Here is a 24,201-nt window from a genome sequence, read left to right on the forward strand (position 1 = left end):
AGACAAGAGTCCGTGAGCCAACCAAGGGAGAATGATATACAACTACCGCCGTGCTCTAAGAACTGGTGACATGCCTAGCACTTGTCCTTCACGTTCCACTGCCCTAAACTATCCTTTTTTCTACTATACCTTCATTGGAGAATGAGAAGTTAAGAATATTTCACTACAGGGAAGGAAAAAAAAACCTCTCTATACCTCATTTCATGTCAAGCTGTCTAACCTATTGACAAATCTTCAACAGCCCTCCTCCCAACAAAAAACAATGAGAAACTAGTGAATGGGTAGGACTGAAATAGTAAATCTGTCTGACCATTAAAGAGCATTCTTCAATCACCTCTTATGATACCTTGCTGTCACATGGGCCCATGGAAGAAGACACAGAGCGAGTAAGAAACAAGGAATGATATCCACTTAACACAAACAGACACATGCAAACATGGACATGCAAATTTTAAGAGAAAATATACTATATATATAATAGTATATAGTATATAATCTTCAATGAACCTTATTATTAGAGTTGGGCGAACAGTTCGGGCCGAGCAAAAGTTCAGCCTGGTCATTGCCTATTCGTCCCTTCAGCAAACAACTGAATTTGTGGGGTGTTTGGCGGGATGTTCACCCGCCGAGCACCTCACAATGCACTGCATACTGCACAGTGCATTCTAGGGCCCCAATTGGAAGAAGCCTTGCAGCTGACTGCTGGTCAGCTGCAAGGCTTTGCAAATTAGGGCACAGAACACTGTCAAAACCCTTACTGGACATGGTGATGATGACTTTGTCCAATCACGGCTCAGTGCTCATAGTCCCACCCCACACTATAAAAGGTTCCTTCCCACAGAAAGCTTTTGCAGTGTGTTGTTTGAGTGGAGATAGATAGAGCAGGGCTCAGTTTGCTACTAGTGAGTTAGTGTGTTCACTTATTGTGACTCTGAGTGTAGAGTGTAAGTGTAGTGTTAGTATAATGTGACTATAGTGTGAGTATAGTGTAGTGTGAATATATATATATATATATATATATATATATATATATATAGTGTGTGTCAGTATACTGTGAGTATAGTGTAGTATGTCCGTATAGTGTGAGCATAGTGTGTCACTTTAGTGTGTTAGTATAGTATTAGTATAGTGTAGTGTGTCATTATAGTGTGTTAGTACAATGTTAGTATACTGTAGTGTGTCAGTATAGTGTAGTGTGTTAGTGTAGTCCAGTGTTTAACACAGCATTACATAACATTTAGTGTTCTGTACAGTTCTGTATACCTTTTTTTTGGTTGCTGCATGTTTTTTTGTTTTACATAGTTACATAGTAGATGAGGTTGAAAAAAGACACAAGTCCATCAAGTCCAACCTGTGTGTGTGATTATATGTCAGTATTACATTGTATATCCCTGTATGTTGTGGTCGTTCAAGTGCTCATCTAATAGTTTTTTGAAACTATCGATGCTCCCCGCTGAGACCACTGCCTGTGGAAGGGAACTCCACATCCTTGCTGCTCTTACAGTAAAGAACCCTCTATGTAGTTTAAGGTTAAACCTCTTTTCTTCTAATTTTATTGAGTGGGCAGGTGTTTTGTTAAACTCCCTTCCGCGAAAAAGTTTTATCCCTATTGTGGGGTCACCAGTACGGTATTTATAAATTGAAATCATATCCCCTCTCAAGCGTCTCTTCTCTAGAGAATAAGTTCAGTGCTCGCAACCTTTCCTCATAACTAATATCCTCCAGACTTTTTATTAGCTTTGTTGCCCTTTGTTGCAATTTCCAGTACATCCTTCCTGAGGGCTGGTGCCCAGAACTGGACAGCATACTCTAGGTGCGGCCGGACCAGAGTCTTGTAGAGCGAGAGAATTATCGTTTTATCTCTGGAGTTGATCCCCTTTTTAATACATGCCAATATTCTGTTTGCTTTGTTAGCAGCAGCTTGGTATTGCATGCCATTGCTGAGCCTATCATCTACTAGGACCCCCAGGTCCTTTTCCATCCTAGATACCCCCAGTGAATAGATTGCATTCATATTTTTGCCACCCAAATGCATTATTTTACATTTTTCTACCTCTTCCTTTTTAAACATCATTTGCCATGTAGTTGCCCACCCCATTAATTTGTTCAGATCTTTTTGCAAGGTTTCCACATCCTGCGGAGAAGTTATTGCCCTGCTTAGCTTAGTATGGTCTGCAAATACAGAGATTGAACTGTTTACCCCATCCTCCAGGTTGTCTATGAACAAAATAAATAGGATTGGTCCCAGCACAGTACCCTGGGGGACCCCACTACCCACCCCTGACCATTTCAAGTACTCCCCATTTTTCACCACCCTCTGAACTCGCCCTTGTAGCCAGTTTTCAATCCATGTACTCACCCAATGGTCCATGCCAACGGACCTTATTTTGTACAGTAAACGATTATGGGGAACTGTGTCAAATGCTTTTGCAAAGTCCAGATACACCACATCTATGGTCCTTCCTTTATCTAGATGGCAATTCACCTTCTCATAGAAGGTTAATAGATTGGTTTGGCAAGAACAATTCTTCATGAATCCATGCTGATTATTGCTAATGATATTATTCTCATTACTAAAATCTTGTATATACTCCCTTTATTACCCCCTCCAATAGCTTGCATACTATTGATGTTAGGCTAACTGGTCTGTAATTCCCAGGGATGTATTTTGGGCCCTTTTTAAATATTTGTGCTACATTGGTTTTTCTCCAATCAGCTAGTACCATTCCAGTCAATAGACTGTCAGTAAAAATTAGGAACAATGGTTTGGTGATTACTTGACTGAGTTGACTGAGTTCCCTAAGTACCCTCAGATGCAAGCCATCTGGTCCCGATGACTTATTAATGTTAAGTTTCCTAAGTCTAATTTTACTCTTTTTCTCTTTTACTGTTTACATACTTAAAGAAATTCTTGAGTTTTTTTTGCTCTCCTCTGCTATGTGTCTTTTGTGTTCTATCTTCTATCTTTTTTTTTTGTCTTTTCTTTTGTCCCCAGCCTGCCCCCTTTTTTTTTAATTTTCAGCCACAGTTTTTCAGACCGGTATGCTGGTGTTCTCCCCTTTTTATTTTTTTAATAGTTTTCATATTTCTGTCAGTGTCAGTCCTCAAATTAAAGTGTCCGAACACAGCCTGGCAGTGCTGGGGCACTCCTCTTCCTGAAGAGGGTTCTAGTCAGTGGCTGCTGAGTGCTGATGTGTGGGAATGAATTCCTCACACTGGGACCCCGCACTGTCTCCACCAACTTCAATGGCTCCCCCTCCCATCTCTATCTCGGGCTGCAGGAAGAGAGAATGAGGTGAGCCACCGAGTATGCTGTGTGCTGGCATCCCCAGCATCCCTTTACATGTGCTCTGGGCTGCCGCTGCTCTAGATGTTTTTTGTTTTTTGTGTTCTAGATACACAGCCCCTGTCCCTTCCTGTGCCTCAGTAGTCCACCTACAGATGTATAATGTATGTAATGTACAGATGTATGATGTATAATGAGATGTACTAAGAGCCCTTTCACATGGACAGTGCGGGGGTGTCAGCGGTAAAGTGCCGCTAGTTTTAGTGGCCCTTTACTGTCGTTTTAGAGGTACTTTTAACCCCTGCTAGTGGCCGAATAAAGTGTTCAAAGGGCCAATGCCAAGGCGCTTTGCAGGCACTGCCCATTGATTTCAGTGGGCAGGGGCGATTGAGGAGCGGTGTATACACTGCTCCTCAAGCGCCTCAAAGAAGCTACTAGCAGGAGTTTTTTTGATGTCCTGCCAGCGCACCGCTCCAGTGTGAAAGCATTCGGGCTCTCACACTGGGATTGCAGATGAGGCTTTTTTCAGGCGATATTTTAACGCTAACGTGCCTGAAAAATGCATCCAGTGTGAAACGGGTCTAATCTCCTGTATTATGTCTGCAGTCTCTGATCATCTCCTGTAGTATGTCTGCAGTCTTTGATCATCTCCTGTAGTATGTCTGCAGTCTCTGATCATATCCTGCTGGTGGGGGGGGTAGTGCGAAATGCTGCGCAGCGACACCTCCCTGAAATGGGGTTGCCACCTCCCTGAAATGGGCTTTGGCAGGTTGGCATGTCTGACACAGTAAGAAAACACACTGAGGGAACACATTTAAGCCTTTGATCGTCCTGATGTTAACCCCTTCCCTGCCAGTGTCATTTATACATTAATCAGTGCATTTTTAGCACTGATCACTGTATTGGTGTCACTGGTCCCCAAAAAGTGTCACTTAGGGTCAGATTTGTCTGCCGCAATGTCGCAGTCCCACAAAAAATCGTAGATCCCCATCATTACTAGTAAAAAAAAAAAAAAAAAAAAATTAAAGTCCATAAATCTATCCCGTAGTTTGTAGACGCTATAACTTTTGCGCAAACCATATCAATATACGCTTATTGGGATTTTGTTACCAAAAATATGTAGAAGAATACATATTGGCCTAAATTGATGGAGAAATTTGTGTTTTTACAATTTTTTTGGATATGTATTATAGCAGGAAGTAAAAAATATTGTTTTGTTTTCAAAATCATATCCCCTCTAAATGGAAGATGTTTGGGATGACCAGAACCCTTCCTAGAGCTGGCCGTCCGGCCAAACTGAGCTATCGGGGGAGAATAGCCTTCATGAGAGAGGTAAAGAAGAACCCAAGATCACTGTGGCTGAGCTCCAGAGATGCAGTCGGGAGATGGGAGAAAGTTGTAGAAAGTCAACCATCACTGCAGCCCTCCACCAGTCGGGGTTTTATGGCAGAGTGGCCCGATGGAAGCCTCTCCTCAGTGCAAGACACATGAAAGCTTGCATGGAGTTTGCTAAAAAACACCTGAAGGACTCCAAGATGGTGAGAAATAAGATTCTCCAGTCTGATGAGACCAAGATAGAACTTTTTGGCCTTAATTCTAAGCGGTATGTGTTGAGAAAACCAGACACTGCTCATCACCTGTCCAATACAGTCCCAACAGTGAAGCATGGTGATGGCAGCATCATGCTGTGGGGGTGTTTTTCAGCTGCAGGGACAGGACGACTGGTTGCAATCGACGGAAAATGAATATCCTGGATGAAAACCTTCTCCAGAGTGCTCAGGACCTCATAATGGGCCAAAGGTTTACCTTCCAACAAGACAATGACCCTAAGCACACAGCTAAAATAACAAAGGAGTGGTTTCACAACAACTCCGTGACTGTTCTTGAATGGCCCAGCCATAGCCCTGACTTAAATCCAATTGAGCATCTCTGGAGAGACCTAAAAATGGCTGTCCACCAACGTTTACCATCCAACCTGATAGAACTGGAGACAATCTGCAAGGAGGAATGGCAAAGGATCCCCAAATCCAGGTGTGAAAAACTTGTTGCATCTTTCCCAAAAAGACTCATGGCTGTATTAGATCAAAAGGGTGCTTCTACAAAATACTGAGCAAAGGGTCTGAATACTTAGGACCATGTGATATTTCAGTTTTTCTTTTTTAATAAATCTGAAAAAATGTCAACAATTCTGTGTTTTTCTGTCAATATGGGGTGCTGTGTGTACATTAATGAGGAAAAAAATGAACTTAAATGATTTTAGCAAATGGCTGCAATATAACAAAGAGTGAAAAATTTAAGGGGGTCTGAATACTTTCCGTCCCCACTGTAGATCCTCACGATTCACTGTATACAAATGATCAACTGTAAGACCTTAAATGTAACCCTCCGTCACTGACTCAATTGTGAAAAATGCTGATGGGTTTTAAGAACCAAGTCCCCTTGCTCAGAGCTCAGGGTTTTAATGAAGGTTCTGCTCAAAGCCAGTGTACTCTTTTTTGGTTCTTAGCAGGGTTTGAAAGATTTTCCCTTTCTGGAGAGAGCTGTCTAACTGTAGTCCTATTGGAGCATGTAGGGGAATTCTGAACATTTCGCTGCTGTGAGAAATATATCCTTGAGTGCTGGATGGGGAATATATAAATATATATATATATATATATATATATATATATATATATATATATATATATATATATACAATTAGTATAGTTATTTATGTTATTTTGTCCTAATAAAAACATGAATGGCAGCTCTCATATTTCTTTTTGTTAAATGATACCATTACCATTCTTTGCATAAAAAATGGCTAAAATAGCCTTTGTTCAACATGAGCAGTAGATGTCACCACCAAAGTTCAAACAAAAAACTATTTTGACAGTCAACATTACACAATATATCTGTGGGAGAGGGGGAGGTGTTTAGTAGCCCAATTTAGGAGCGATATACATACATTATATAATATACAGTATATATATTACTGTATATATATATGCATATACACACACAGTATAGAGAAATAAAAGATACATGCATGCTTTCTAACCTATTGTAATCACCACAGAAGTACACTTGACACATTTATATTTAATAAGTGTTTTTTTGTTAATTGGGTTTTCTTTCCTGACTTTAATAACAGTGATTAGATGTAGATTGAAATTAAACTTGCTTTTTTTTAAATCCAAAGGGTAAAAGCTATTTAAATCCACTGAAATATTTTGTCTAATTTGTTTAAAAATGTCTAGTATTATAGTGGTTTTAATCATGTATTCATTTAATGAATATTAAACTTGATACACCATTGGATAATTTGTAGAGCTATAGAAAAATTAGATTAGGTTGCACTCTGCTGTGCTGATCAATAGAGGCTTCTGATTTCTGGGGATTTCGTATGGGATAGATCAGGACCACAAGCTGCTATAGAACTAATTCACATTGATCGTTGAAACTGATTCTGGCCACAAAAAGACATTCAACACATTCAAAGCTTTGTACTGTGTTCAGTATGGCTTTCAGTAACACTGCACAAATACTCAGCTGTATAACATTTTCTCTTTCCAAAATAATACATTGTTCTGACATACTGTAAATGGCTAGTAAAGGCACACAAATATGCATTGGATATGTGGTATACATTATATTCCAAATTAGCTTTTTTCAGCACCCTCAGAATTGCAGTTTCTCAAGTGATATGTAGCCCTGACAGGTTTAAAATGCACAGTACTAGCGCTTGTGAAACTCTAAATAACACTTGTAAATTTAATACAGCTATTAAAAAAATAGGTATATTTTAATGTTGTGAAGTTATAAATAAGGCTATATAGAAATATACATTTGCTTCCAATATATGTACAGAATTTTAGGGATACGTTTGATCAAATGAGTCATGTCGTGGGGTGTGATTGACTGGAAACAGTCTTCTGACAGACAACTGACTGTACACAGAAAACATATACCTTTAAAGTTAATCGGGGGTACTGCTGCACCCTGTGTTCCTTAATACTGGTATACATGTTTGTGAAGTAAATTAATTTGCAGTGTCATAGGGGCATGCTTTGAGAAAGGAACCAAGACATAAGGCTGGATTCACAAAGCTTTAAAACAAGGATAGTAATCTTTATTTCAGTCATGTGAATGTAAATTGTATTAGACTTTAATGAAAATAACTGTCACTTTTTTGAAAAGAAAGATACCTATCCTGGTGTGTTAGCTTGTGAATTTAATCTATTATCTCTTTGGGGGTCATTGGTTTCTGTTTTCTGAGCATGTTAAGCATGGAATATGTTAAGCACTATTTTCATTGTGCTGAAGAGAACTCAGCACATACACAAGCACTGGCATACATAAAAAAAAAAAGATGTTGCACAGTACCAGTCTATGTACCCAAATGGACCTGAAAAATGAATACATGGAAGTGTAATTGTTAGCTACAGTATCCCGAAGGTGTTCTATTGGGTTGAGGGCATGCCTGTCAAGTTCCTGCACCTCAAACTCGCTTATCCATGTCTTTATGGACCTTGTTTTGTTCACTGGTGCGCAGTCATGTTGGAACAGGAAGGGGCCATCCCCAAACTGTTCCAACAAAGTCTGGAGCATGACATTGTTAGAAATGTCTTGATATGCTGACACCTTAGGAGTTCCCTTCACTGGAACTAAGGGGCCAAGCTCAATCCCTGAAAAACAACCCCATACCATAATCCTCCCTTCACCAAATGATTTGGACCAGTGCACAAAGCAAGGTTCATAAAGACATGGATGAGCGAGTTTGAGGTGGAGGAACGTGACTGGCCTGCACGGAGTCCTGACTTCAACCAGCTAAAATGCCTTTGGAATGCAGTAGAGCTGGACTGCGAGCCAGGCCTTCTCGTCCATCATCAGTGCCTGACCTCACAAATGTGCTTCTATAAGAATGGTCAAACATTCCCATAGACACACTCCTAAACTTTGTGGACAGCCTTCCCAGAAGAGTTGAAGCTGTTATAGCTGCAAAGGGTGGGCCAACTCAATATTGAACCCTATGGACTAAGACTGGGATGCCATTAAAGTTCATGTGCGTGTAAAGGCAGGCGTCCCAATACCCAAGACAATATAGTGTACAAGGCTTTGGGGATTCAGTAGGCCATAAGCTGAAGGTTGTGAAATGCTAGCCTTTCTTACATCCAAAAACTAAATGCGTACAAAAGTAAGGAACCTTTGTCTTGATAGCGTATACAAAAATCTATTTTTGGCATTATGCCTCACTGTATACAGTTTTTGAGCAAATATTTTTCTGTGAACCTCTTTCAACGTTTTTCCCTAGAGATCCTACCAGTAAAACACATTCTGTTTCAGGCTGACAAAGCTAAGCCGATGTCTCACATTTAGTAGCAGCATTGTCAGCCTCCTTTATTTGGCCATTGAGCTACCCAGTAGGCCAAATAAAGAGCTTGCATAGTAGGGTGACAACACTGTTGCCAATTGCTAGGCAGTGGCTTAAAATTGCAACAGAAAGTGCTGTTACTGCAAGGATCTCCAGGTAAGAAACGGATTACCAAAAATTGATTTGCTTAAGCCATTTTTGGAAAAAACAAGCTGTCACCCCTTGCAGTACAGGTGCAGCCCAACTGCAAGGGAGAATTTTCAAGTTACCTGGAGTTGGTCTTAAGGACTGTATACAGTGAAACATGATGCTAGACATACTGTTATAATTTAACTAGATATCATTTATATTTTTAGGTTTACATACACATTAAGTGTGATTATAACTATATATGCAGGCATTTTGTCGCCACTGAATTGTGTTATTTTTGCTTTAGAACAAAGACAGAAAATACCAACCTGCACAGCCAAAATTTACTAGATCATTTGGTCCATTGTTACTGTTGTTCACTGGCATACTGGAAGCTGGCCAGGAGTCAGCAAGCCAAGGGTAGCTGGGGTCACTGGCATTTAAAAGTCCTGGACGGCTGGAGGGTAAAAAAAGAATTGTTATTTATCAGCAGAATTCTGCATCTGTATAAAATATATATTAATAATATGCAAATCGCTTCAGTGCAATCATCAGTCGCTTCTCTGATGAATCTGAATGAAATATATTGCCTGGGAAATGGAGTAAGCTATCACTGAGGGAGGAACCCAACACAGGGCTCGGTGATAAATGAACACCTCAAGGGAGCAATTGCTCACAATGACTTCTCTGAAACAGTCATTTCCAGGACTTTAAGCTACTTTTTTCTTCACCTTTCACATTTCAAATTTGTGTCTGTCATCCACAAGCTGATCTTTTCTTCCTATGCTTTGTAGTTTAAGACAAGCCTGTCTGGAATTAAACTACTGTAAAATGTATTTAATCTTCTTCCACTCAATTATTAAACTCTGGGTTTCCATGGAGATACAATGCTGAAGCAGCTGTTATTGGCTGTGCCTAGGGCCCCAAAAAGTGCAGCCATTTCAGCTATTGTGCTGTCTGCTAAAATGGAATGTCCCTGCGGACTCAAGCTAGCCATACACAAACCAATCTGTCCAGAGCTGGACATGGCCACATTTGTGTGTGTGACTAATTGTTGAGAAGCTTGGCATTATTATTTATTGGTATCACTGCCGAGAGCCATTGTTAGGCCCCATTGTTATGCTTCACTACAGGATTTTTAGGCAACAGCGTTTTTTGTTTTTCTGACATACTTGACTAATGTGTTGATCATTACAGCCCACAGAGACTTCTGGGCACTTTAGCCCTGAAGTCTGGGCATGGACTTTTCTATTGATGTGAACGTGCCCATACACAGACTGGTAGTCTGAACAATCAAAGATATCAAGAGGTCCAGGCTAGAGCTACAGCATTGACAAAACGTTGTGTATCTGGGTAAGTAAAGTGCAAGCATGGCATGATGAAAGCTCTGGAAATTACAATAATTGGACTGTCTATAGTTTCCAATCTCCCTTTCACACATCACAGAAATGGTAAGGTCTTGTGGCCAAAGGTCTGTGGGGCCATGATCTCATCTCAGCACAATTTCCACTCTGAAATTTTGATTTTATGTCCAAGTAGGTTAATGCTTTTTTGTTTTTTATACATTATGCCTGCAAATGTAAATCTGTTTTTGGGAAAAAGAATGTAAAATGAGTACAAAGGATGAAAGTGGCACCAGTGTGTAACGAGTCCAGTATAAGTTTATCACTCCTGGTAAAAAAAATCATGAGGTAATTCCAGCATGTTTCAAAGGTTCACAACTGACCCTCAAGAGGGCTGAAAGACAAGATAGCATAAGACACTATATATAAAGAGTAATTGAGAGCCCCAGAAATGCATTATCTTCACCTTTTGATGTTTTATCGAGAATTACAAATTTATATTGGGCTAGGTACAAACTTACGCTGCTCTCATCCTTTACAGGGGCAGAAAACTTTGTGGTAAGTTAGTATTGTTTACATAGTTAGTATTGTTTTAATATCAATACTCCTCCTATGACCATTTGTTTTGCTCCTAAACAAGCGATGACCATATCCATATATACAGTCTGTTAATCATCTATCTTTGTTAAGTTCATCAGCACCCCCTATGGTTGCTTCAACAACATAAACTTCTAGATAAACAACATATATAGTAATGTAGTAATGTCATTGTTGAAGAAGCAATACAGTAAGTCATTTTTGTTGCTTTTAAACTATATTAAGGCTTTTCTTTTTGTACTCATCATATGTTATTTTTCATGCATTAGCATAATAGCAGAAAAAATCTTTTAGTTGTATCTCTGTAAATGAAAAGTAGCAATAATAATAATTGCATTTTTTCAATAAAACCTCTTTTACAATCCCAAAGAGAACCCTGTGTTTCCTAGGCAACTGCAATAAAAAGAAGACACTTTTCTTGCAACATCACATGCTCTCATTAGGCCTAATCTCTTTTTGCTAAAATATTGATTAAATAAGAGATTGCAAGTTATAACGAAGATCTAATTGCAATCTCCATATTGGCAATAGGAATGTAAATGAGGATATATGGGGGCACTATCAGGTTTTATCAGTTTCAACTGAGCAGCCAAAGTAGGGGAATCCAGTCCTATCAATCCATGGCCAATCCATCATTCATGAATCATTTATTCTGTGATCGATTATGTGTAATTGCTCACTGGCAGCAATTTACAATGAGCCAATAAGCAACCTTAAACAACAGAAACTTCATTTGCTAATATCTACTTAATGTAATAAACATTTTGCTTGCAAATGAACACATCACCTGCAATGCAAAATACTCATTTATTTATCTTCCTAGACTTAAGGGAGATACAATGCAAAGCATCTGTGTCACTTTCTCCTGAAGTGTAGCCAAATATATGAGATCATTAGAGGTGGTAGAATTGGCCTGCAACATCCAGTGGAGTTGACCTGTTTTCTAAATGGTAACCGGTAAGCATTTTGGCCTACAGGCAGAAAAATAAAGAACAAAGAGATAAGATTAGAAGGCTGCTTTGCAGTTTTCCAACTCAACTTACCTTCCATTACTCATTAATCCTCCATCTCCTCTTTGGAATGTTACTGTGTGTTAAAAGATAGAAGAAATGTCAACTGATGTGATATTTCACCGTTAAGCCTTTACAAAATTAGAATTTTGTTGTTTACTTATATATTTTTTGATTATATGTTTCAACATCTATAACTTTTCTCTTTCTAGTGTTATATGAGTAGAGCTCAATGAGGACCTATTCTATTCTCAAGTGTTAACCTAAAGTGAACTTATCTGGATTGAAAAGTGGTTCCTTCTATTGCCTCTCTTGTCCAGAAGAGTCTCTTCTGTGCCCATCTCAGTTTACGTTCACTCTGCTATGTACTTTTAAGTTGGGGTAAATGCCCTGGGAAGATGTAATGCAAAGTCCCTGTAAAATGAGAATGCCCTGCTATCCAATAAGGCACTGGGTTTGTGTTTGGGTGAAGCTCAGTGCTTCTGGTAGGCAGAGTTTATGCCACAAGTTGAAGTCTCTATAGTAAATTTAAATTGTCTCATCCGTCAGAGTGCAGAACAACTTAATTTTAAGGAAAAGTCTTGTTCAGTTGGATAAATAAAGTAAAAGAGGGGATGAAAAAACGTTACTTCTTGGTTGTGCAACATCTGGGGTAGATCATCCATTCTGAACAGGGATACTTTCCTTCAAAAAACATTGCATGACCATGTATCAAAGTCTACAGGCATTTGGTCAGAACTATAGGAAACCTAAAATTGAATTTTCGCTAGGAAATGTACTATAAGTATTTCAGACATTCAGTTATATTGTATTAATCCATCATATTAAGAATGGTCCACAAAACGTATCTCCTTGTTTTAGCATCAAATGGACTACAGTGACAACCAAGCTGAAATACTTGCCTACAGGAATTACTTTACTTACAGGGGCTGATTATATGTACTATTTTCAGTGGAAAAAAAGCAAAATTTAAAAATGTTGTAGGGACTAAGGATGAGCCAAACACCCCCAGTTTGGTTCTCACCAGAACTTGCGAACAGGCAAAAAATTCGGACGAACATTATTAAAGTCTATGGGACACGAACATGAAAAATCAAAAGGGCTAATTTTAAAGGCTTGTATGCAAGTTATTGTCATAAAAAGTGTTTGGGGACCCGGGTCCTGCCCCAGGGGACATGTATCAATGCAAAAAAAATGACTTTTTTTGGGAGCAATAATTTTAATAATGCTTAAAGTGAAACAATAAAAATGAAATATTCCTTTAAATATTGTGCCTGGGGGGTGTCAATAGTATGCCTGTAAAGTAGTGCAGTTTTCCCATGTTTAGAACAGCACCACAGCAAAATTTAATTTCTAAAGGCAAAAAGTCATGTAAAACTGATCGTGGCTGTAATGAATTGTCTCAGGTCTCGGTAATATAGATAAAACTCATTGAAAAAAATGGCATGGGTTCCCCCCCATTCCATTACCAGGCCCTTTGGGTCTGGTATGAATATTAAGGGGAACCCCGAACCAAATTTAAAAAAAAATTGCGTGGGGGTCCCCCCAAAATCCATACCAGGTCCTTCAGGTCTGGTATGGAAACTAAGGGGAACCCTGCGTCACATTTAAAAAAAAATGGTGTAGGGGTCCCCCAAAATCCATACCAGACCCTTATCTGAGCACGTAACCTGGCAGGCCGCAGGAAAAGAGGGGGACAAGAGAGCGCCCCCCCTCCTGAACCGTACCAGGCCACATGCCCTCAACATGGGGAGGGTGCTTTGGGGTCTGACCCCAAAGCACCTTGTCCCCATGTTGATAGGGACAAGGGCCTCATCCCCACAACCCTTGCCCGGTGGTTGTGGGGGTCTGCAGGTAGGGGGCTTATCTGAATCTGGAAGCCTCCTTTAACAAGGGAACCCCAGATCCTGGCCTCTCTCCCTATGTGAATTGGTAACAGGTACATTGTACCCCTACCATTTCACAAAAAAAGTGTCAAAAATAGTAAAAAAGACAGGAGACACTTTGGGGCAAGTCCTTTATTAAAAAATTAAAAAATAAAAATGTCACACGATGTAGATCCATCTCACGCCTCCCGACAGACCGAAAAAAGAAGAACGGCCATAACAGCTTCGCCTCCATGGGAGGCTCCCGCCGAGTGTCGCTTCTTCTCCGTGACAGTGGTTATATAGCTGAGGGCGGGGCCACCCAGTGACGTAAATGGGTGACTCGCCCCCCCTCTGATGCTACGTGACGTCAGAGGAAGGCGGGATCACCCGTTTACTTTACCGAGTTGCACCGCCCTCAGTTATATAACAGCTGTCACTAAGAAGAAGCGTCACTCAGCGGTAGCCTCCCATGGAGGCGGAGCTGTTGCGCTTTTTTTTCTTTTTTCAGCTCGTCGGGTGGCGTGAGATGAATCTACATCGTGGGACATTTTTATTTTTTATTTTTTAATAAAGGACTTGTCCCAAGCTGTCTCTTGTCTTTTTTTACCATTTTTGACACTTTTTTTGTGAAATGGTAGGGGTACAATGTACCCATTCACAATTCACATGGGGGGAGGCTGGGATCTGGGGGTCCCCTTGTTAAAGGGGGCTTCCAGATTCCGATAAGCCCCTCACCCACAGACCCCCAAAACCACCGGGCATCAACAGGGGGACAAGGTGCTTTGGGGGTGACTCCAAACATCCCCCCATTCTGCGGGCATGTGGCCTGGTATGGTTCAGGAGGGGGGCGCTCTCTCGTTTCCCCTCTTTTCCTGCGGCCTGCCAGGTTGCGTGCTCAGATAAGGGTCTGGTATGGATGTTGGAGGGGCCCCATGCCATTTTTAAAAAAATTTTGGAGCAGGGTTCCCCTTAAAATCCATACCAGATCTGAAGGGTCTTTAACGGGGTTCTGCGGCTTTCAAATTTGCCGCGAACACCGCATAATGTTCGTTGTTTGCCGAACATCCGAACAACCAAGTTTCGGCCCAAACTTATGCTCGTTCGCCCATCCCTAGTAGGGACCACAAGAGCATTGCATAGTGAAAAGGTTTGGAGAAGGGAATAAAGATCATTGACTATAACTGTAGAAATGAACAATGTACAGTAAATATGTTACTGGAAGAGATGTGAAAAAGGTGAACTAACAGTGCTACATGCCTAATTATAATGTTCTGCCTTGTGCAGGCCTGGTAATAATTATTCTCAGGGAATCCTCATACATTGTGTTTATTCTGTGGTGCTTAATGGAAAATGCAGGTGTTCTTTTGTGCAGATTGTAAGATTTACTAATATTCATTACAGTCTTCAGTTATTTCACATTGCATTTCATTACATCACATCACGTACAGTATGTACAAAGAGGTGGCCATTAATATTTGCACATCTCCCCTCTTGACTCTTTATATCATGCAAAAGAAATACTTCAATGTGAAACATGGACAAATAGGTCTACAATCCATGTTAATGGAAATAAATGAGATCGCTGCCAATGCTTGTTTAAAGTTTGCAGTACTAAGGTGTAAAACTATAAGCTAATTCAAGAAACAAGATCATTATCTTATTTTAGGAGACACGGTGCTAGAAAAAATTTGAAAGAAGGCTGTAGCATGCCTATGTGATAATATATACTGTGTAAATGTGAGCTGGTATAGTACAGTAATACAGGTAATGCAACTTCATTGCATTGTGTCTTACAGCATATAAAAAAGTAGACAGTAGACATATTGGTCTTGGTGCAGGTCTTATAGATAGGCTACCTTGGAGACCTGGCAAGGGGTCAAAAGAAGCACATTCCCTTTAGTTCCCTCTCAATTAGGCTAATAAAGCTTGGCACTGAGAGGGCCTCTTCAGTTATTCATATACTTGTTTGGGAAATCAGATAATGGTAACTCTAGGTAGCCCCTGGGATAATGTTTTAAAAATATAACAATAATTTAAGTATTACATGTTAATGTACAGCTGAGATATTGCATGCACAAAATCAGTCCATGTATAACATATGTCAGAAAATTATATATGCATTAGTAGATGTCTGAAAATATTGTACAATACATAAAGTAAAAGTATGGACATTCTGAAATTTAGGATTTAACAATATATCTGGGCTTTACCTTGAAAAAGCAAAGTGTGCAAATGGAATACAAGATTGCTGACTGGCTATGCTTCAAGGCAAGTGGCACAAGCAGATTCAATAAGAAAGTGAAAAATGCATGGAGATGTGCAAAGTGGAGTAAACCATAGCTACCAATCAGAAATCAACCACTAATACAGCAATCTGACATCTGACTGATATCTACAGTATGGACGTCTTCAACAATATTGTTCTTCACACATTCTTACTGAATAAGCCAGACATTGTTTAATAGGACATTACAATGTACAAATGGATAAGTGCAGTTATCCCATATGGACAATGCAGTCAGACATTTTGTGGGCCAGGACTCAGAAAACTAAGGGATTGATTTACTAAAGGAAAATATACTGCACTTGTTCCAGAGCTTAGTAAATGGGGCAAAGCTTCACTTTGCAAAGAATACTCAATCACATGCAGGGAAAATAAAAAACAGCATTTTTGCTTGCACATGATTGGATGATAGAAATCAGCATAATTTCCCCTCATTTTAGAGCTTCCTCTTTAGATGTAGAGCAACTGCACTTACAGTGCACAGTATATTTGCCTTTAGTAAATTACCTCTAAGACTATCAATTCATTTTAGGAACTAGCTCAAGTTGCACTGAAGTCAAGAGTAATTATTACATTGATTTTTTTAACCCACAAAATTGCTGACTACAAAGTATAAGGGCAACTGTCATTATTGTTTTGCTGTGGAAGCAGCCATTTTGAATTCCAAGCTAGTAAAATAGTTGTGGCAAAACACAAAATGGCTACCTGACCCATATGAAGTGACAGGTGCATGCAAAGTTCCAGAATTGTGAATACATAAAGGTATTACATACAATACAGTGAGGATATCCACACAACACATGTGCCACAAAGGTAGAGACAATTTAGGGTTTACAGTACAAGAGTTCCATGCAGGTGCATTAATAAAAAACAAAGGAAGAGGCCTAGAAGTTTATGTGGAATGTGAAGAACAAACCAGGCTTTGCCTTTCAGCTGATATTATCATGTCAGCAATACAGCTAATCTAAGCGGAATGCAGATAGTTTTTTTTTTTTTTTTAAATTAAAATGCAAGACATTCTTGTAATAAACCTTAAAAAGAAGATTAAAAAATGTAATAATGAAATCCAGATAGTTGCTGACTGAATGAGCACTGCTAGCAAAACATTGTAACCAGTCAGTATTTAATCAATACGGGGTAGGCCTGTCAGGATTCATTGCAATTAAAATATGCATTCTTGCTTGACAGTGCCTTCCTGTTATCATAAAGCTCTGCTATCCTAGGTATTCATATTCTTCTCTATGCTTCTGGGCTCAGTTAATGGACTACAGCACAATTTGTTGCTTCTGATCACAAAGGGCATTCTTGACTGCACAGCGTCATTGACTCTAATATTACAATATTACATTTTTTAGCTTATATATTTGTTAGGCAAAGTAATTCAAACTGAATAAGGGCATTCATAAAAATAATTTTCCCATCAGCCTCTGTGTGTTCTTCCTTAATAAAATGCTACAACAACTAAGCCATATCAATCAGCAATTAGCATAGTATGAAATACAGAGTGCTAAATGTGATTGGCTCATGTATGGGTACCATACCTTAGATGCAAAGAGCCCTAATGGACTGAGAGTGTTTGAAACAGTCTTTAAAAGTGTCCATGATTCCCCTAGCAACCAGTTATCTTTTCCCTATAATCTGCTAGGAACATATCACAAAGAATGCGAGCTCGGTTCACTGCAGACAATTTTTGCTTCAGAAAGTTTCAATCATAAGGCTAAGGATTTGTTGACCAGTCAAAGTTTAGCTTTCATTCAAACTGCAATCTTTTACGTTTCTCTCACATTTTTAACATTGTAAGTGAAGTCTTAAATAGCCTTCCCAAAATTGTTAATTTCTATATTATAATTATGGTGTTAAGGTTATAGGGAGATGGTCCAAAAAGAACCAAAATTGTCAAAAAGGGCTCCCTAATGCGTAAGGTATTCATATATCATCTTTCAATCTTCTTTTTTATATATATATAAACCTTTCAATCTCTTTTTTTTTGTTTTTTGTTTATAAACCTAGAAATTAAGGTTTTCACTTAATAAAGATGTGTCGTTCTCTAGTACAGGTCCTCTCCATGACATGGTAGAAACCATGAACTATATCTCCCACTATATCAGCTGTATGCTGGCTGCATATAAACCTATAGATGTTAGACTGTATATGTTTTATAATCCACTGGTTCTAGATTTAGCACATTTAGCTACAGGAACATAAACAAATTACTTTGACCAACAAATCTTTAAATTATAAATACGTTTATTTCATCTTGAAAGGTGGTGATTATTAAATACCTCCGTCTTAAAAGAAATAGTTTTAAAAAGACCCCTGTTTAAAAATACTAAATAAATAAATACATAAATAAATAAAATAAAAAAGTAGTGGACCTTCAAAGGGTTCTTCACAGCCCATCCTTCTGGTCACCAGGAGAGCCCATGACCATGAAGCAAAGGGTCTCATGGTGACTTTCTCATCTGCATGACTACTCAGTTTTGCTATTTCACAGGGCAAAGTTGTATTCTGCCTCCCTGGCTCAGAGTAGAAAAGCCTTCCTCAAATCTGACAATGGATCTATTTAGTGAAACTGAGAAGCACTATGGACTAAAAGTATTTTCATGCACCCCTGATTTGCTTGATTTTGCCAAAGATTTCAGCAAGTAACTAGGAAGGATGCATTGAAGGATCCTAGAATCCTCTGTTTCTGAGGACACCAGTGCTTACAGTAGAGCCGGGGCGTGATTCGGGACCCTTGGAAGGCACACTACATATATTGAAATAACTATTTTTGAAACCTGGGTTTAGTTTTACAATGATATAAAATAGTCATGAGTGGGTTATAGTTTCTTTAAATCCGACGCCTTTAAATGTATAAGGTTTTTGTTCATTATATCAAATGAGTATACCTGCTTTGTGCCAGCTCCCCTTCTTTGTGCCAAGTGCAACTTTGTGGTGCATGCCTGTATCTGGGGAATCTGGGAGCAGAGGATGTAGAGAAAAAGGACATTTTGCCCATTTTGTATAAGAAAAAGTTATTTTGGAATAATCTATGTTGCAGTGTAAATGGCGCAAAGGATGTATCTAGAGCATAATTGGTGAAGTAATGGCTTTAAGCTATATAGTCTTCTTGGAATAAATATTTCCCTGCGTGCTGAGTTGTACTCATCATTTAAGCAGGCCGAATGATATATTCATCTCTCAGAAATAAATATAACCCATTGGAAACTATTTTTCTTGAAGGATGATGAGTGAGAACTTATGTAAAGAAAGATTATAATGAGCAAGCCGGAGGCATTTCTGGAAGAGACAGACTATTACAGATAAGACAATCTAAGACTATTTAAAGGCAGCTAAAGCAATAATTAGCGGCCGGATTCTAAATTGAAAATGAGAGGTATCAATTATGTTGATGTGACTTAATTATATTTAATTCTGAGAGCTAATGCTTTCAATGATATGGTGGTGAAGAAGTAACACAGACTAATGGACAGTACCTGCAGGGGTAAAGGTGAAGGACTGAACTGCAAAACAAGAAAGTAAGACAGCTTAAGTTACTAATGAAGATTTAGGACAGTAAAATGACATTTTGGAGATTAGAATGGTGAATGAACTGTTTCTTGAGATGGAAAATGACTTGTTTTGAAGCAGTAGCCATTCAGCAGCCAATGGATATTGAGAACAAGTGACACATTGGAAATATCCAGCCAATGAAAAGATGAGCTGAAAACCCTTATTTGCTCACAACATTTTGTTTTTGCGTTCATGGAACAATCTCATGGAATGTGCTTATGTGCTTTAGCCCACAGTAACCTGAATGCCAGTGATACAGCAGGAAATTAATGTAAACATTAGTTTGATTGGTATTCATTTTATAGCACTCAATAATATTATTTAATAATCACATTGTGCTTTGTGAAGATAATGTGCTAAAATGTGTTCCATATAATCAGCGCAATAAAATAATTTGTATACTGTATCTGTAATTGTAAGCATATGACCATGATATAACTGTGTAAGTTATGAACAGAAATGGAGAAAACTGAGAAATAGTACTTTTTAAACATCAAATTTTCCAAATAATTTCAGGAAACTTCTAGGAACTTACTTTGAAAAGGAGACTATTAAGGAAATTAAGTTAGACCTGATTTGGTCTAAAAAGTAAGGTAACAACAGAACTGTGTAGATATCTCATGGTGCTTGTGAATCTCTGCATTTGTTTTTAAATCGATCCATGTATTCTATTTTTATTTAATTATCCTTCTTCATTACTTAGTATATTGCTTTGTGTGTGTACTTTGGTGCACTGCTTGTTGTATTAGATTGCTAAATATCTTTAACGTATATAGTATCTTTGCCAATGTCATATCCTACTATGGACCGTTTTGATTTCCCAGTGACCATTTTTTGTACTAAAATTTACCGCTGCAACATGTATTTACTTAAATGATATTGGGACCTGGTATTATAAGTGAGATTTTAGGATTTTCTTGTTTTTATTGGTTTTGCCCTAATGTTGTATAGGGAGTCCTGGCAAGCATACTCTAAACTGTATAATCAATATAATTGTTGGCAATTCAGCTGTCAAATAGCTCAGTTTTTACTGCTCACTGGGGCTCTGGAATTTGACAGTTGGATGACAGTAAAGGAAGGGGGTTATTAGCACTGAGAGGAGCAGGGTACAGTACAAAGAGAAATTGAGGCCCAATGTTCAGCTCATGTCTAGGATCCAAGTGACTTTACAAGGATCAAAGAGAAGACCATAAGGTGCCTGTTCTTCCTGTAGTGAAGAAGCCACTAAGATTAGATAATAAAAGTTAAGTGAAGATGCAATATTGAGAGGTTGGTTACCAGCTACTGAGATTTGTCTATTTGCTGTTAATAGGTAAAATATAGCTGAGATTATTGCATAATATTTTGCCATTTATAGAATATAAGGGCAACACTGGAATCATCATTTTAAAATTGGATGTTGCATCCTGCCAAATTATAGTGAGAGTTTGCCCTCTATTCATGTCACTGAGATCAAATTTACTAAAAGGTAAATAGAAAAGAAACTTCACCTTCAAAGAACAAAAAATCCATTCACAAGGAATCGTAATGGCCACTCAATACCTGTAAACTCTTTTAATCTTCTGTGCACCCTGAAAGGTGTTCCCCATGTTATATTGATTCCTTGTACTGGAAAGCCTGACAGCATTTTCTATGCTTGTTATTGTTCCTCTGTATTACAACACCACTAGAGATCGATCTATCTATCTATCTATCTATCTATCTATCTATCTATCTATCTATCTATCTATCTATCTATCTATCTATCTATCTATCTATCTATCTATCTATCTATCTATCTATCTATCATCTATCTCTATTATTTATTTTTTATTTATTATTTTTTTCTTTTAGTTTTGGTGATTGTACAGTACACATAATTTATCTATCTATCTATTTTTTCTATGTAGTCACCATATTCCAATAAGCAGCTAAAATGAGATCTTTGTAAGAAATGAAAAAGGTTGTCAAATCTCATGATTCTCACATTTCCACTAATTCTTCATTCCACTAACAAATTGTAACAACACTCCTCTGACCCTCTTTTCCATATTTTCTTCTATCTGCTCTGGCTTTGTTTCTCAGGATCTCCATAATTCCATACATTAATATTCACCGACTGGTGAGTTCAAACATCTGACATGACTCCCGTCTCCAGAGAAATGGAGCCACAATATAAGAAGTTGGATCAGCCTTTGAAGTACGATTGGTTTGATCTAACATCTTATCCATTTGATCTTTTGCACTGCAAAGATCTATCAGCTTCCTAGGTCTTGAAATACCATGAAACATATATAGCTAGAGCAGCTGAGGACCGCATGAATTGTTTTGGACTGTATATGCTTCTTAAAGTGAAACAGAGGTCAAAATGTAAAAGCCCTACTTTGAAACACTAAGCTTTAGTTAAGAATTCGTTTTTTCAATGAACTGAGAAATTCTTACAGTGGGCTATGCCATTGGCTTAAAAGGGGTGCTACAGGGGCTCAAATCTGACCCAGACTCAATAAATCTTGTTTTTTCCATTGGTAGAGGCATGATAATGATGAGACTCTTGAATTTGTGTTTATTATACTGCAGGAAGCAGTTATATTAATGGAAAGTGTTAGTAGTTTACTGGTTGTATTGTATTATCTAGCCTGTGGTTGAACAATCAAAGCTGTAAGTTGACCAGGGACGTGCAGTGAGGTCAGTGGCTCATATGCCGTGAACGTTAGAGCGAGAGCAACAATTCTAGCACTAGACCTCCTCTGTAACTCTAAACATGTAACCTGTAACATTTTTTAAAGTGTTGCCTATGGAGATTGTTAAGTATCGAAGTTTGACGCCATTACATGAGTGTGCACAATTTTAAACCATGACATGTTAGGTATCTATTTACTCAGCGTGACATCATCTTCCATAGTATACAAAAAAATCGAGCTAACTTTAGTATTTTTTTTTTTTATATGTTCATGAAACAGTTTTTTTCCATAAAAAAACATGTTTGAAAAATTGCTGCGCAAATACCATGTAACATAAAAAGTTGCAATGACCATCATTTTAATCCCTAGGGTGTCTGCGACAAAAATATATATAAATAATGTTTGGGGGTTCTGAGTTATTTTCTAGCAAAAAAATGATGATTTTTACATGTAGGAGAGAAGTGTCAAAATAGGCCTGGGTGGCAAGGGGTTAATTACCATAAGTAAGTAATATACAAATAATTATTATATATTGTTTTTAAGGTAATTTACTATATTTTCAAAAACTGTACTCAAGCAGGTGGCTTAACGGACAAATTACTGAAGTTTGAAGTTATAACTTCAAACCAGTAATTTAACAGTAAATAAATAAATAATAAATTATTATGTTATAACATATAGCATAATAATATATGATTTAGCTTGATTAAAACAGTACCTTTTCAGCAGGCAGCAGATTCTCATTCTCCCTCTTAACTGTGTTAACTGAGAAAAACATGGGATTGTGGGTAAATCTTATACCCTTAACCCATACTTTTTCCTTCTAGTTAAGAGGTCTGGGCTGGAAGGGAACATTTGTCTTTTAGACACATGCCCCATTCTATGACACTACAGTGAGAGGACAGCCTCCACTGCAGCATTTTTATTGGACAGCTTGTTCCAATGGTGCTTTATCATTGGTCCAATGCTCCAAGTTGTCCATTAAGCTCAGTGCTTTTGACAAGAAGTGAGAGGCACTGTGAGCTCAGCCTCTCAGTCTGCTGCAAACAAAGTGTGCCAGCTGGTACTTAAACTGGCCACTCTGTATATAGCTTCTGACAGGCCGCACATGAAGCCTCGTATCTCTGGAACTATAGGTGGCAGGAGCCCAACATTTTGACCAGTGATGGTGTAGGATTTCAGCTAAATACCCCCCAAATTTGGGACCTTTGAAGATTGATTTTTTTTTTTTATGTTCATAGCAGGTGACGCTCTGCCTCACTTGCCTCCCCCCTGACTGCACGTCCCTGAAGTTTACTGCATGCTAGGGCAACTCCCCAACATCTTTTATTTAAGAGCCCTTGCACACTGGGGCGGGGGGTGGGGGGCGGCATCGGCGGTAAAACGCCGCTATTATTAGCGGCGTTTTACCGTCGGTATGCGGCCGCTAGCGGGGCGGTTTTACCCCCCACTAGCGGCCGAGAAAGGGTTAAATACCACCGCAAAGCGCCTCTGCAGAGGCGCTTTGCCGGCGGTATAGCCGCGCCGTCCCATTGATTTCAATGGGCAGGAGCGGTGAAAGAGCGGTATACACACCGCTCCTTCACCGCTCCGAAGATGCTGCTAGCAGGACTTTTTTTACCGTCCTGCCAGCGCATCGCTCCAGTGTGCAAGCCCTTGGGGCTTGCACACTGGAATGAAAGTAGCGGCACTTTCGGGGCGGTTTGCAGGTGCTATTATTAGCGCAATAGTGCCTGAAAACCGCCCCAGTGTGCAAGGGCTCTTAGAAATTGGTCACAGAAAAGCAAAAGATTATAGAATAATAAATAATATTGTCTTACTATTTTTCAAAACATGAAAGAAAATAGATATAAGACAGCCTACATTGACTTTTAACCTCCACATACACAGGTATCAAACCTAAAAGGTTGACGCCCAGCAAATTTTTCCAGCAGAGAAAGACATCTCTGTCTTTCCTGTGTACAGTACATATAATCCAAGATTCCAAATGAACACACCTTGGCATGCTCAGAGATGTCTTTGGGTCTGTACCTGCAGAAGTGTTATGGGTATACAACATTATCTACTTCTGACATAGGTCAAAAGGAGGTATTATAGTACTCAATGTACCGTGCAC

At 38.8% G+C, this 24,201-nt stretch overlaps 1 protein-coding gene across 21 annotated transcripts in view; it reads right to left on the bottom strand.

Annotated features, from left to right (window-relative positions):
* The window catches only part of ROBO2 (roundabout guidance receptor 2), a 1,381,148-nt gene that overhangs the window by 34,789 nt on the left and 1,322,158 nt on the right, over nucleotides 1-24,201 (bottom strand). For 11 of the 21 annotated variants that reach the window (XM_073617042.1, XM_073617045.1, XM_073617046.1 and 8 more), the window contains 2 exons: nucleotides 11,752-11,794; nucleotides 9,098-9,225 (listed from right to left, as the gene is read on the bottom strand). In XM_073617042.1, the coding sequence (XP_073473143.1) occupies nucleotides 9,098-9,225; nucleotides 11,752-11,794 (171 nt within the window). Of the gene's footprint in view, nucleotides 1-9,097; nucleotides 9,226-11,751; nucleotides 11,795-18,761; nucleotides 18,831-19,349; nucleotides 19,377-24,201 lie in introns of all 21 variants that reach the window. The other 10 variants (XM_073617032.1, XM_073617035.1, XM_073617026.1 and 7 more) reach the window with 3 other exon arrangements.

Source organism: Aquarana catesbeiana, linkage group LG02 (genome assembly GCF_042186555.1).
Source record: "Aquarana catesbeiana isolate 2022-GZ linkage group LG02, ASM4218655v1, whole genome shotgun sequence".
Lineage (NCBI taxonomy): Eukaryota > Metazoa > Chordata > Amphibia > Anura > Ranidae > Aquarana > Aquarana catesbeiana.